At 40.8% G+C, this 14,772-nt stretch overlaps 2 protein-coding genes across 2 annotated transcripts in view; one reads left to right on the forward strand and one right to left on the reverse strand.

The window, feature by feature from the left end:
- LOC138981621 (ADP-ribosylhydrolase ARH3-like) overlaps positions 1–14,772 on the forward strand; it is a 197,769-nt gene that overhangs the window by 134,467 nt on the left and 48,530 nt on the right. The window lies entirely within an intron of this gene.
- Positions 1–14,772, reverse strand: part of LOC138981618 (glycine N-acyltransferase-like) — a 43,531-nt gene that overhangs the window by 13,291 nt on the left and 15,468 nt on the right. Inside the window, exons 2-4 of the mRNA XM_070354596.1 lie at positions 14,302–14,415; positions 6,211–6,325; positions 716–839 (exon numbers count right to left, since the gene is read on the reverse strand). Coding sequence (XP_070210697.1) covers positions 716–839; positions 6,211–6,325; positions 14,302–14,415 — 353 coding nt within the window. The remainder of the gene's footprint in view (positions 1–715; positions 840–6,210; positions 6,326–14,301; positions 14,416–14,772) is intronic.

Below are 14,772 nucleotides of genomic sequence, written 5' to 3' on the forward strand. Positions count from 1 at the left end.
AGGCCACAGTGGGGTCTGTGTGGAAGTCAGAAGCAGCTATGGTGCACTGGGCTTTTCTAGCTCCAGAACTGAGAAAAGAGCAGGAGTGTATTCTGGAAGCAGAACAAATTATGCCTTTTTTGCATATGAAACAGTTGTTCAATTAAATTGATTACTAGTGTGCATGACCAGTGTTTCCTCTAAGTCAAGTGTGTAAAATATGAGGGCTACAATCCTGTGTTTACTATTTTTTATAAGGGGTTGAAATCTTCAAGTGGCCATTTCTCAAAATGGTGGAAATCCAGTTAGATGGTTCTGGTTTTAACCCATCGAAATTGTAACTCAATGCTGGTTTCACTTCTGTCACACTGAGCTGAATTCCCAGGATTAATGCCACAGCTATTTTTTTTTTTTTTTAGAGCTAGAGGTAATAAGAACTACATGTAACTCATTCTGGTTTGACTACAATCGCATTGCACATTAAGCTATGAGAATTCTTTCAGCTGTAAATGCTGTTCACAAGCTTTTGATTGATGTTTAAAGCATCACTCTGTTGGGTGCTTCGAACATCACACTTAGTTCACACTGGCACTGGTACTTTCCTTTAAGCAGCATATAATTTTTACTAGCATAAAACTCAAATCATCCTGCAACTGTGCAAGTATAGTCTACGACTGAAGCTATCCTAAAGACTTTTGGGCATAAGGCAAGCAAAATAAATGCACAGAACACTCACGGTAACTGTTCTGGCGGTTCAGGGTTGGTCCAGGCATACATGTATCTGTTCTCCACAGAGGAAAGCTGGCCGCCATGTTTCCGGCACTGTTCCTGAAGAGTTGGAATCGCATCATATGGTACACCTGCATGACAGGTATAGACATGAAATGTCACATCTCTTGGATTGCATGATGGAAGCATTGCGTAATTCACACCATAGTTCAAGATCTGGATCCTGCATCTGGCTATGTTTTGTTTCTGAATGTTTTTACTGACCTTGGGAGTGTGTTGTTGTGTGTTAACAGCCTTAAAGGAAACAGACCTGTTTCTTTTTGATTAGGTCAGCAGGACTCTCTCTGTCTTGTCTGTCTGGTCTGGTCTGGTCTGTGTGTGTGTGTGTGTGTGTGTGTGTGTGTGTGTGTGTTTGTGTGTGTGCATGTGTGCGTGTGTGCATGTGTGTGTGTGTGTGTGTATGTGTGTGTGTGTGTGTGTGTGTGTGTGTGTGTGTGTGTGTGTGTGTGTGTGTGTGTGTGTGTGTGTGTGTGTGTGTGTGTGTGTGTGTGTGTGTGTGTGTGTGTGTGTGTGTGTGTGTGTGTGTGTGTGTGTGTGTGTGTGTGTGTGTGTGTGTGTGTGTGTGTGTGTGTGTGTGTGTGTGTGTGTGTGTGTGTGTGTGTGTGTGTGTGTGTGTGTGTGTGTGTGTGTGTGTGTGTGTGTGTGTGTGTGTGTGTGTGTGTGTGTGTGTGTGTGTGTGTGTGTGTGTGTGTGTGTGTGTGTGTGTGTGTGTGTGTGTGTGTGTGTGTGTGTGTGTGTGTGTGTGTGTGTGTGTGTGTGTGTGTGTGTGTGTGTGTGTGTGTGTGTGTGTGTGTGTGTGTGTGTGTGTGTGTGTGTGTGTGTGTGTGTGTGTGTGTGTGTGTGTGTGTGTGTGTGTGTGTGTGTGTGTGTGTGTGTGTGTGTGTGTGTGTGTGTGTGTGTGTGTGTGTGTGTGTGTGTGTGTGTGTGTGTGTGTGTGTGTGTGTGTGTGTGTGTGTGTGTGTGTGTGTGCGTGTGTGTGTGTGTGTGTGCATGTGTGCGTGTGTGCGTGTGTGCATACTGTGTTTGTCTATCTGTATGTGTCTTCGTATGTGTGTGTGTGTGAACATACATGTACGCATGCGTTTTTGTCCTCTTATCTCTTACAGGTTCTTTCTTCTCTTCAAAAAGTACCCCCCACTCCAATCCCCATCCCCCTTTACCAAACAAACGTTTGCCTAAATGCACACAGCCATTTTGAAAGCGTTGAAAATGTCAGTGGGTACACAGGACTTAGGTGGATCTTTCTATTAAGTGCTTGTAAACAGCGCAGCCAGACCTCGCCACAAAGATGTGCATCTGTGAATAAACAAGAAACAGGACATGGATACTGCATCCTTGCCGTCCTTTCCTGAAAACAAGGACAGGAAATGACATAGACTGTGAAAATGTCAAACACTGAGACGCACAGGCCAATCTTTATAGTTTTGCACTTCAGATTAATAATATATTCATAAACCTAAATATTGTGTGTTTGTCAGTCCCTTCAGGGAATAAGCTGATGTCATTTGTTTTATGTCTGCAATGTAATGAGAGGTACTGTGTGCAGTGTACATAACATATATGACGTCAATCTCTCTCTCTCTATAGAGAGAGAGAGAGAGAGAGAGAGAGAGAGAGAGAGAGAGAGAGAGAGAGAGAGAGAGAGAGAGAAATTTATCATGAGAGCGCTGCTAAAAATGCCAAAACATGCACTCGATCGCTTGTAATCGATCACGTGATCACTCGGTCGATATATCCCATGACCTCCCTTCCTTGTCTCTGTAAATCTACTATAGGTATAGTTCTTGTATTTTAAGAGTATTATTGTTACATCATATCATGATATGATGTAACTATTGCACTCTTATAACACATAAAATAGTGGATAAATAAAGGTGCAACAAATACATCATAGCTAGCTCTACTTTCTGTCGTCCTTGACATTCCAAAATGCACATGTACCTGTCGACTGGATGTGCAAGGGATTAAGGTAGTTCACTGGACCCGTTAAATATAATTTGGTTTCTCCCAAAAGTTGGTTATTTTTTAAGTTCGATCTGTCTGCTATGCATTCAGCATAAAAAAAATATAGGGTAGTGGGTTCGTTTCGGAGCTATGAGTCTCGGAAGACAGTGCCCGTTTTGAATTTTGGACCGAAAAATCGAAAAATGGGTATGTTTTGAAAACGGCCAATTACACAAACATCTGCATAGGAATAGTCATTTAAAAAATATCACCCAAAGCAGCAATGGGCAGGTAACGAAGTGCACTGGTAAACGAAAATGTTGCGCATACTCAAACTTTGTGACGTCACGTCTTTTGCCAGAGTTTATTTTAAATTTGTTCCTCATGTTGAGGTATTTTATTGCTGGTAGCCTGGAAATAAATTACGATTTGATGAGATGGGTTGTAAACGCAAGAGCGATCAAAACGGCATTAAAAAAAATAAAAAAAACGACAGGTTGGTAGTGTTTTTAGGGGGGGTTCACTCCCTTGATTAACCCCACCCTTTGCACTATTACTGTCCAGTGTGCCTCAGAAAAATATGTGTCACGATAATGTAAAGGGCTGTTGTCCGATCATTTGTCTCAGATATATGAGCCAACTAAATTATGTTTTTAAAAACCACTGTTACATATGACCTCTGTTGAAAGTCAAAGGTCACCGCAACTTTGAAAGGCCACAAGTCCGATTCAAATGCAATAAAAACGCCAATCAAAAGGTGGAGGTCACTTGTTTGATACAAGTGTAATAATAAAAATTAATAATCAAGGCTTGGTTTATAATTTTGCTTAATAGTGCGTACTGTTATTTGTTACGGTTTGAAGGCTGGGACTTTTTGAGGGTGGAATTAAAGCAATTTTTCGCCTTATGGGCCCCTTATGCCTCGAAGGACTTCAATTATTGTATTATCTGCTGCCAGCGTACAGTAGAAACAGGGCTGCATACACAAGACACTTGTTCTTAATACTACTGGCTGTTATTCTAGTTCAAACACCGGTTTTAACATGTGGTATTCTGATGCAATCACGCTGTGAGCATCACGGGTTGGGAGACACTCTCTTACCTGCTACCGGAGCTTCAATGTTAGCTTTGGTGATTATTACGATGTCACTGGCAAAGAGAACGGCTTTGTACCGATTTCATTAGATGCCCACGTGTTTTTGACCTCGTGGTTGGGAGGCGTGTCGCATTGTTTTTATTTCTGGCGGTGTCGTCATTTTCTGACGTCATTCACTTACGCTGCCTGAAAAATGTGACGTTTGTTCTATTTACGTCATTTGAATGTTCGACGTGTTCTTCTTCTTCTTCTTCTTCTTCTGCGTTCCCTGTTCGATGTGTTCGAATTCCCAGCCTGCCAGGAAAAAAATGGCGACACAACTCAGTGGCTTCCCTTTGTGTATGAAGAGTAATATCCCTGTCTCCATTTGACCTGCTTTAAGCTTACCACGGTTTTGAGAACTTGGGCGAGAGTCGTTCAGTGCTATAGCTGAGTTTTAGTCTCGACTTGCCCAGACTATCATCACAGCGTCATAGATTTTATGACGTCTGTCGTCCATCGCGTCATATTCTGGGGACGTAATCTGTTTCCTTGTATTAGCTGTTATATTTCTCTCTTGTGATCAACATGACAAGCCGTGTGTGTGTGAGTGTGTGTGCTCGTTGCTGCCGGCTCTCTCAACTAAAACAGAAGTCAAACTAGCAATCGTTAAAAACCCAGTCCGTCCGACCAGCACTGCTAATATTTTCAGGCTATGCTCATGCCTATGAAGTTACAGGCGTGCTCTTTTCGGTACACACACTCTTATCGGTACATCATCGACTAGGACAGTCCTCTGGACAGGCTGTTTAATGCATTTTGCGAGTATTTCTAGCTCTTCTGCCGTGCAGTAGGCCCTATAGACAATGAAGGTGTCCAAGATCTCAGTAGATGTGTGTGTAACCACTAGGTATTCAGTCAAATCAGTGTAAGAGGCTTTCAACTGACAGACACAGCGACGCTGCCATTATGTACCAACTTGGCATAGATCAACAGGCGTGCCTTTAGAATAAGGTATGCGAAGAAGTTAAGCCTTCAGTGCCTCATCTGAACCGACAACTGAAGCTTAATGTTTCCATCGCACTTTGAATTTTAGGTCTTCAGGGGATATACAGGTTACAACACTCGTGGTTTTTTTATATGGCTTGTATTTCATTTCAGTCAAGACCCAGCGAGAATATCAAAGGGACTAACTCGCCAAAGGCTCGTGTGTCCCTTGATATTCATCCGCTGGGTCTTGAATGAAATACAAGCCGTATAAAAAACCACTCCTATGTTTCACTCACATTTCATCAAAAATCACTTATTGTTGACGGTGATGTCGATACTAAACTTTGATTTTATTAAATCATAAATTATGATCCAATGTTAACTGTGTGTATTCATTGTAGGTGTCAAGCTATTAAGTGTATGTACTGTTATACATGTATAGGGTCTTGTTGTTGTTAGGCTTTTACAGCTGAAGACAGGGTTTAAACACTTCAATTTTATCAACTTAAAAGTTTCACGGCTGTAAAACACTATCATTCCAAAACTAGCAACCTAATTTTTTTGCACACACTGTACGCGCCACAATTCCAAGCTACTCGCCAAATGTCAGCTAAATTGAACCCAGAGTACCAGAGATACAAGTCTAATCCGAAGTGTGACAAACAAACAAACAAACAGACAGACAGAGTGAATCCTATACACCGCCATATAAAGGCGGCGTAAAGAGTTGACTCCTACAGCTTTCTGAGCAACTTGAAATACATCTATATTGTAAGCTGTTTGAAAAATTCCATCAAAGCAATTATTAAACATCTCCAATTTTAACAAACAAACAAACAAAAAAACTACAGAAATTAACCCAATCTAAGACTGTCAATACTGAATAACGAAATTCTGGCTCCAATTTCATCATGCCTTCACCTTGTAAATGAGGGGGGGGGGGGGGGGGGGGGGGGGGGGCGGAGTGTTACCACTATGTTCTCAGCTGATCCAACATTTGAAGAGGCTTTTTTGCAATTATTTTTTACCAGATGTTACTATGCTTATTGAAGTAGATCACAACTGCAGCTGACTGTGAGTAATGATTTTTTGCATGTGTACTTACTGTTCTGAAACATTTGCCTTATTGATATCCTACACTGTGGCTGAGTTAAGTGATCAATACATGTACATGTACAACACATGTCGCCCTGTTGCAACAATTAAATGGTTTGATAAAGTCAAGTCAAGTGTGTGTTGAATTAAGACTGCTATTTTGCCTATTGATACTTTTTAAAGCAAAACAGACAGACACACACACAGACAGACAGACAGACAGACAGACAGACACACACACACACACATGCATACACAAACATGACCGCACGCGCACACACACACGTGAACAGACACATGAGAAAACACACACACAGTATTCCACAGCAGTTACCCACCTGTAAAACAGACAGGCTTGTTCCAATCAACAACGCAGGGTCTCTGGATGAAGAATCGGAAGGCTTTTACGCTCTTCGTGTGACATATATAGTAGTGTCTGAAGTATGATGGAACCTGAAATTTTTTTTTTTTAAATATATAGATTTTCTTTGCAAACAGAAAAATATCAAATGTATGCAGCCATAAGCTGTAATAACATAAATACAAATTTCAAACTAGTCTTCAAACACTTGCTAGTAACTTTTCAAGTTTCACAAGGTAGTGCTTCACAAGGTAGTGTTCAAACTGACATTCTTTAACGAAAAAACAAAAAACAAATCAGAAAGTGAAGACAGAAGGATGTCTGAGAAACACTTGTAAACAGCAGACAAAAGTTGGCACAGGAAACAAGCAAGTGCAGGAATAGATGAACTAACACCAAATCACACACACACACACACCAAACCAAAACTATATATCTCCCTATAGATTATGTTTGGGAAAAAAACTATCCAGGTTTAAATGTAATGCATGTGGGAGAGTTGTACCCCTTCAAAACAGTGAGGCAAACACATGCCATTGATCAGCGGTTGCAAATAATCCTGACGTCACAGTGAATAAGATCGAGCTCCAGAGTGCATATTATGCAGTGTCCGCTCAATGCCCTTTTCTTTTGAAAATATGCTTATCAGAGCTCAAGGACAGATTGTAAGAAAAGGCCTAGCCTTAAAAGTAAATCCTTGTAAAATCGGGGATAGAGTTCAGTTCAGTTCAGTTCTATTCACTGCTGCCGTGATCCCTTTTCTCCTCTAATCAGCAGCTATGCGTGTTTGCCTCACTGTATCAAAGGGGTGCAACTCTTCAACAACATATAAAACTCCTCAGAGTTGTATCCGGTATTCATCTATTCAGAGGATGACTGCCAATTTTAAAATGTCATGCTGCTGTGGACACATGAACATAAAATATTCTTTTTTTTTTAAAGCAATTAAATACAGACCAGCGACAGAGGTGCAGAAAGAAGTATGCGAGTACTTTACACTGGTACACTGATACACACACAGTGACACACACACACACACACACACACACACACACACACACAATCCCTCTTTGCCACTGAATCCCAACCCCCACTCTCAACTCAAAGAGCTTACATGGAGGAGAAAAACCCCCCTTAATTTACTGGCGTCATCATCACGATCCATAGGTGCATTCATACTCAAAAACCTCACTGGAATTATCACACTGTTCTGTCCCAGTTTCAACCCCTAGCAGTTGATAGCATGGCAAACAGATAGCCTGACCCACAACAACAGTCTTTTCCATAAAGAACGTGTAACATATCCCCTGAAGTATAAAGATCCCATAAAGACCTGGGCTTTCCATTGCGAACAGGAACCAGATTGTATTTCGCAGTGCAACATAACATGCCATTGCAAAGTGCCCTGCTGTAGGTTTTCATTCATACAGTGGAGCCATAAAATTTAAAAACACAGAGGGAGTTAAAGTATAGGTACATTCACAGGCACAGAAACGTTTGAAAACAAGTCTTAAAAGCGGGATAGTCTTGAAAATACGGTCGCAATAGAAGGGTTCCACTCTGAAGTATAAATTACCATTGGTTGTTGGGTTTGGGTTCAAATATTCATAAACACATTGACATAGATCAGTCAACAAGTTGCGAAAAGTTAAAGTTGTTTGTTTTTTATTACTTCACTGCATGACAATCTGAACTCAGTAGGGACGGGGAATAAGGGCAGAGAGAAAGAGAGAGAGCTGTCCGTACATGCATGTGTGTGTGTGTGTGTGTGTGTGTGGTGTGTGTGTGTGTGTGTGGGTGTGTGCGTGTGTGGTGATCTTGCTGGTATTGTTAAAATTTCTTCTTCTCCTCCGACCGAAAAGACTCAAACACTGCAAGTGTTCAATAATCAAAGCCATAACAACAGCTGTTACCAAATAAATCAATACAGCTGCAAAAATTTGAAATGAAAAATCCTTTAAGTTCAAAGTTTTGCCACAAGTGTTTAGAACATGAGGTCAGAGTGAAGAAAAGAGTTTAAGATGATGAGAAAAAAGACCATAAAATGTCATCTAACATAAATCAGAAACAATATCTATGCACATACAAAATACTCTCTTTTTTGGGCTGGAAACTATTTGTTCTTTTGCCTCCCCTTCCCGATATTTGTTTTTAATTTCTATCAATCAGCTCATGGGTTTGTTAACAGGACTGGGAGCAAATGATTGTCTGTGGCAGGAACTAAATAGCTTGTGACATGCACTCTTATACTGCAAAGGGTACAAGGGCCGAATGGGGGGAGTTATTGTGCTGTGTTGTGAAAAAGACAAGTGCCCAGCCCTGGTTGGCTGGAAGCCTGATTATCTCTCTGGCCACTTGATTCTTAATATATTGAATTTTCTCTTCCTCATGTTCCCAGTGTAGATTGTTCATTTGTTGGTTTTCATTGTTATTGGTTGTTGGTCTCTTTGTTCGTTGTTTTTTCATTCGTTTCATTTAATTGTTGATGTTTTCTTTGTTTATCTTTCCTTTCTTCTTTTAGCTGCCTGTCATTTATCTCCTTTCACTGTCTGCCAAACAAGTTATTTTTGTGTACTTTCCTGGTGCTGTTTATCATATATTGACTAGTTAATTGTGTAAGAAATTGGTCCTGCAATCAAATCAGGAATAAAACGTTAGTTACTGAATTCATTACTGGACACATTTTTTACACAATAACATTTTCACCCGTCTTTTTCCTGACTCAGTGTCCTGGTTTTGAGGCGAAATTTAATATCAATTTACGTCCGTTTACACCTCAGTCACTCAGTAAGTTTTCGCTTCATGTCCTTCTCCAACCCTTCAGCCATGTGACGAAATTCAATAACAAAAGTCTGATTGGTGATTTCAACACTGAACCAACACCCCAGTCACTCAGTCAGTTTTCATTTCATGTCTTTCTCTGGACCTTAGTCCCGTGATGAATTTCAGTTACAAACCTTTGTTATTAATTTCAATCACTCAGTAAGTTTTCTTTTTTCTCCACACCCTGGTCCCATGATGAAATCCAGTAACAAAAGTCACCTGCTGATTTTATCACCGAAGTTCTCATTTCATGCCTTTCTCCCCCATTTATTCAGCAGCCAAAACAGGGCAGCGCCAGCCAGAAGGGGTATTGTGTTGTGGCTGGGCGACAGACTTGGCAAACCCACACAATCGGGAGCATAACAGATTCCACACACCGGCAAAGCTTCAGGTGGTGCCCTCGTGGTATTTACTCCAGAGGTGACTTAAAGATTCCTGCCTTCAAGTGTAAACCATCATGTAACCTGCCACATAGTTGACCAGGCTCATATTTAAAATACGAGAATCCATTAACTTGGATGCATATCAAGTCAAAAGCCAGGCTGCTCAATTTTGTGCAGACCGGTATTTCTTTGGCCGAATTAAGCCTACATCAGGACACAGGCGTCAGTTGTGAGAAAACAAATCTGTAAAAATGTAACACTGCTCATAAACCAGCCATGCTGTGGATTTTTGATGTGGTTAAGTGAGAGGATGCCGTTATCCAAGGAATCAGCCAGGCTGCCGATTTGTGAGTATGTGTCCAAGTGGAAGGATGTTGTTCTCCCATATAAAAGGCAGGACGGATTAAATGGTGATAAACATACGATGGTTTGCAAAAGATGGAAGGTGCGTATCTGTAACACATCACAGGTGCGTTTTCCTTTTGCACCAGCCCCACCCTTCTCAACAAAACGGTGTATTTTGGCACTATTGGCTACAGGCGTGATGCAATCGCATGCTATCAAACACACGCCTTACGACTGTTTGGACCGAGGGTGCAAAAGACCGTGGGATGGCTTGTGTTTGTGTTGTGCTTTGGGTGTACAATGGAACCCCCCTTTTAAGCCCCCCCCCCCCCCCTCCAAAAAAAAAATCAATTCAAATCAAAGAAATGTGACCAATCTAGACATTTAAAAGGACGTCTCTTATAAGTATAACGGCTGTCAATTTGCAGAGGTTATATAAAGAGACAATCTCAAAAAGTAAGGCCTTAAAACGGAGAGGTCGTGAGGTCTTAATAGTAGGGGTCCACTGTGTGTTTTTCTCTTATGGTTTGGATGTACGGTCTACTGGCTCTAGCAAGCGGCCACAGCTCTGAAAGACAAACACAAGGGCGAATGTCTCAATGTGGCGGCATGCAATAATAGCATTTTCACCTTCAGTCGACTTTGAACTATCGACTTTGGTACAACTTCTTACTGGAAATGTGCCAGTACACTATCCATAAAACCCCTTGCCTCATTCACACACCCTCCACCCCTTTTTTCACACCCTCCACCCCGTTTCTTACTTGTTCAGTTCTTACCCCTATAACTACACCTACCCGCAACTTACTATATTGCCAATACTTTTTTTAAACTTTGCACTGATTAGTTCACGTGGGTACCATTCTATTGATCACCTCTCCCCCTTTCACTCCTACCTGTTCAATCGTAAACCACCACCACCACCACCACCCCTCCACAAATTAATACATGTACTGAATTTTTTTGCATTGTATACTGAGTTGACTCACTATACAATGCACAAAAATTCAGTACATGTATTAATTTTTTGCAACAGCTCACATGGGTGCCACTCTAGGTGGGAACCCAAAAATATTAGTAAGGGCATTCCCGCATGCTTTCTCAGGTGTGCGATAATATCTTCTGGGTCAGAAAAGAAGAGTTGGACAGACTGGTGTTGTCTGGAATTCAGTTCATGCACGTGCGTGCCGATACCCTGTGCAGAGCGGTTGTCTTTCTTTCTTGTTGCCGTAGCACTGATGATCGAAGATGTCTTTGAACAAAAAGGTTACCCGGAAACACTTTTTAATCTTGTGAAATTCGGCATTGTTACTGATGGTAGCATTCCATCACTTCCGTGCTAAACAATTTTTTTTTTAAATGCTCGATGAACGAAGGGATGAATGGATGAGGGTGGGCGACTATGAAGACGGCGGGGGAGGGGGTTTCAACGTAGAATAATGGACACGCGATCTGATCCTTTTCAAATGTGACTGTTGCGCATAAAAGTGAAATATCAGTTTTATAACCTCAACAATGTCAGAAAGAAGATAGGTCTAATGACTGACGTAAATTTATTGTCTTATGAAGATAAAAATCTTACGAAACAGGGGTTGTGAGGACGCAGGGGAGCGATCATATGGCTTAGGTTATACGTGGAGTGATGAGATAAAGCGAGAAATGGAAAAAAAGGGATAGGGGGGGAGGGGGCGGAGGAGGTGAACACACAACAAGTTCTATTCTTTTTTTTTTTTTCTTCTTCAACATTTTTTATTCAGGCATGCATGAATTAATTGTCAAACAATTCAAGGTACATAAATATTTGACAAAACAACATAATACATAATTTATATGGCAGCTAATAATGCATTATATGGAGCCCATTTAAGGGTAAACTGATATTGTTTCATATGAATACTGTAAACATATTGGTCAATTTTATGTAGATAAGATAATTCTTTCAAAAATACACGTAAACATGGTCTGATGTTATTGATTCTACATTTATAAACAAAAAATTTAGCGTTCAAGAGTATGAAATCAAAGCCTTGATCTGTCTTTATGTTACTGTCAAAACCAAAAAGTATCAAGTTATCAGTAAGGTTTAGTCTAATACAGTTGTCACATTTCCTTTTTAGAAATTGTTCAAACTCAGCCCAAAAGGTTCTGACATGTTGGCACTTGCATAAGTAATGGTAAATCGAATCTTTTTCAACTTTGCAAAAATTACATAAATTACTATTAACAACTTTCATTTCCTTAAGGACTGAGTTTGTTACAAGTATTCGGTTATTTATTTTTATCTGAAACCACTTTAATTTTGTTTCTTGAATTTTCCTAGTAACGTTAAATATTTTTGGCCATTCAACTGGTGTTTGTGTTAGTATTTTTTCCCAGTTTGTACATGCGTTTGGAATACAAGCTTTACCTATCAACACGTCATAGAACACCTTAGATCCTTTTGAATCCTTTGTAATACAGTTAATAGCCTTTATGCAACTGTGTGAATGGTGCTATACTGAATGAAAGAGTGTGACATGAAGTTCTTGTACATCATTGTAAAGAGTGTGCATGACGTTTTAGTTTAGATGTCAAGCGCTTAGAGCAAGCCTTTTTAACGAAAGTTTTTGATTTAGCGCTATATAAATGTTCTTATTATTATTATTATTATGCAGGGCATACATTGGTTATCTTCCACAACAGTGTTATGTTTGAGCAAGTATGATTTTATACTATTAATACATCCATAGTATTCCAAAAAATTGACAGAAAGTAAATACTTTGTGTTAAAGCTTTACAAGTTCTATTCTTAGTTTTACCTTCGTCGGTGCAATTCACTGACATTCATCAGAACAAAGCCGCATGAACATTCCATCAAGCTATATGAATTTTGTTTCCCATGAATCGAAATAAATAAAATTGTGCACCCAATGTAAATATTTGCATACCCGTGTCCGTTACACCATTTGTTTACGCTACATCGATTAAGAAGCTACAATGTGCCCTGAACATAAACACTACTGGCAAACTCATTTATTTCGCATCAGAACCCATATCTCCTACCCACATTACACATTGCACATTATACACACGCTTTTATTGCCAGCTATGATCACAAAGGACCAAACGCCTATCGATCTATATGTACACTAGAAACAGCCATGGCCATGTAAGGCCACATCTGTTGATTCTGGTGTGGTAGCAAAGCTCTTATGCATATCTAATGACCACCTGTAACTTGGTGATGTTAAATTTAAAAGACTCAATTGCAAAACACTTGGGAAACTATATCAATGATTAGCATAATTTGTTGTCGATTTTAAAATGTTTATCTTTGCATAAATGACAAAAGGAACTTTGAATAAATCGTTGCTAAATCTACAGGAAAACATCTTCCCTTCCCCTTATCAAATGTTCCCTCTTCTTCGTGTAATGAAGAAAAAATGGGAAAGGGACTGAGAAGTGAGTCCAGACAATCACAAACTAATAATTAACATCATGCACTTCACAATGCAAGTGTGTGTGTGTGTGTGTGGGGGGGCTGAATCGACACACTTATGAATTAAGAGAGAGAGAGAGAGAGAGAGAGAGAGAGAGAGAGAGAGAGAGAGAGAGAGAGAGAACTATGTAATAGAGAAAGAGAGAGAGGGAGACACACACACATACATAGACAACCGACCTATAACCAACGACGCCTACAAAGCTGATAACATGACCCTGTCGACTTCACGCCAACACTGATAAAATAATATGAACGACGGCTCCTTGGACCTGACACGACCTGACCGCATTCCACGCGATCATGCACCAAAGTATCTACACCAGCGGTGATCATGACCACCAATCTGTACTTGGTGTACAGTACCATCATTCTACTACAGTGGAACCCGCCTTTATAAGACCATCAAAATGTTGAGAAAAGCAGGTCTGAAAAGAGAGGGCGTCCTAATCAGGACCCTTCCATAGTCTTTGCCATCATTGTACAAATTCCCCCTACCCCCCTATTTAAAACCAACAATAATCTAAGAAAATAAGATCTTAAGGGTATTTTTTTTAGACATAATGAGCAAACAATATCTCTGGGGTCTCTAAATGGGGTGTGGGTGTAGGGGTGGGATGGGAGGGGTGTGTGGGCAGTTATAAATCGGTTTGGGGAGAGGGTCTAAGGGCGGTTCTCTGCACCTTCTATACAGTACAGGGACCCCCCCCCCCCCCCCCCCCTTGAAGACCCCCCAGATTTTAAGACCGCCCCCTTTTTCAGATTTTGTATTCCTAACCTGAGTAGATTTACACCGATTTTAAGACTGACCCCTTTTTGAAACCTGATTTTCTCAGATTTTGAGAGGTCGTGACAGCGGGGTTCCACTGTAGTGGGTTATAGAGGGCAGCATTCGACAGCAAAAAGGCCACATGGACATGGATCGGGGCCAAGCTATAAGCACTTATTATTAGACAAGCCCTTCTCGGCCTTGTACCGCACTCACTGTAGTCCTGATACACACGCACGCGGAACACGTATCATACGGTATGCCACTCACCGCATCTGGGGACTGTGGCCTGAGGATGACACAGGTCCACTCCGGCCAGTGGTCAACAATCACCTCAAAGCCCTCCAGCAGTCCGCATAGATAGTTGGACAGGATGTAGAACATCTGAAAGCAACAGACAAAACTTGGATAGTAATTGACTATTGTCAAATATAGAATTTACTCAAAGCAGAAACATCGTGGCAAAAGGTACTTTTGTTTGAACACACACACACAACACACACACACACACACACACACACACAGAGAGAGAGAGAGAGAGAGAGAGAGAGAGAGAGAGAGAGAGAGAGAGAGAGAGAGAGAGAGAGAGAGAGAGAGAGAGAGAGAGAGAGAAGAGAGAGAGAGAGAGAGAGAGCAATTGTATTTTTTAATTTTTTTTATTGCTCAATCATTCCATTGCTGGGAAATTTAGGTTGATTCCTCCCAGTGGTAAGATAGCAGCAAAACGAGTTGCACTACCCA

Source organism: Littorina saxatilis, linkage group LG12 (genome assembly GCF_037325665.1).
Source record: "Littorina saxatilis isolate snail1 linkage group LG12, US_GU_Lsax_2.0, whole genome shotgun sequence".
Taxonomy (NCBI): Eukaryota; Metazoa; Mollusca; class Gastropoda; order Littorinimorpha; family Littorinidae; genus Littorina; species Littorina saxatilis.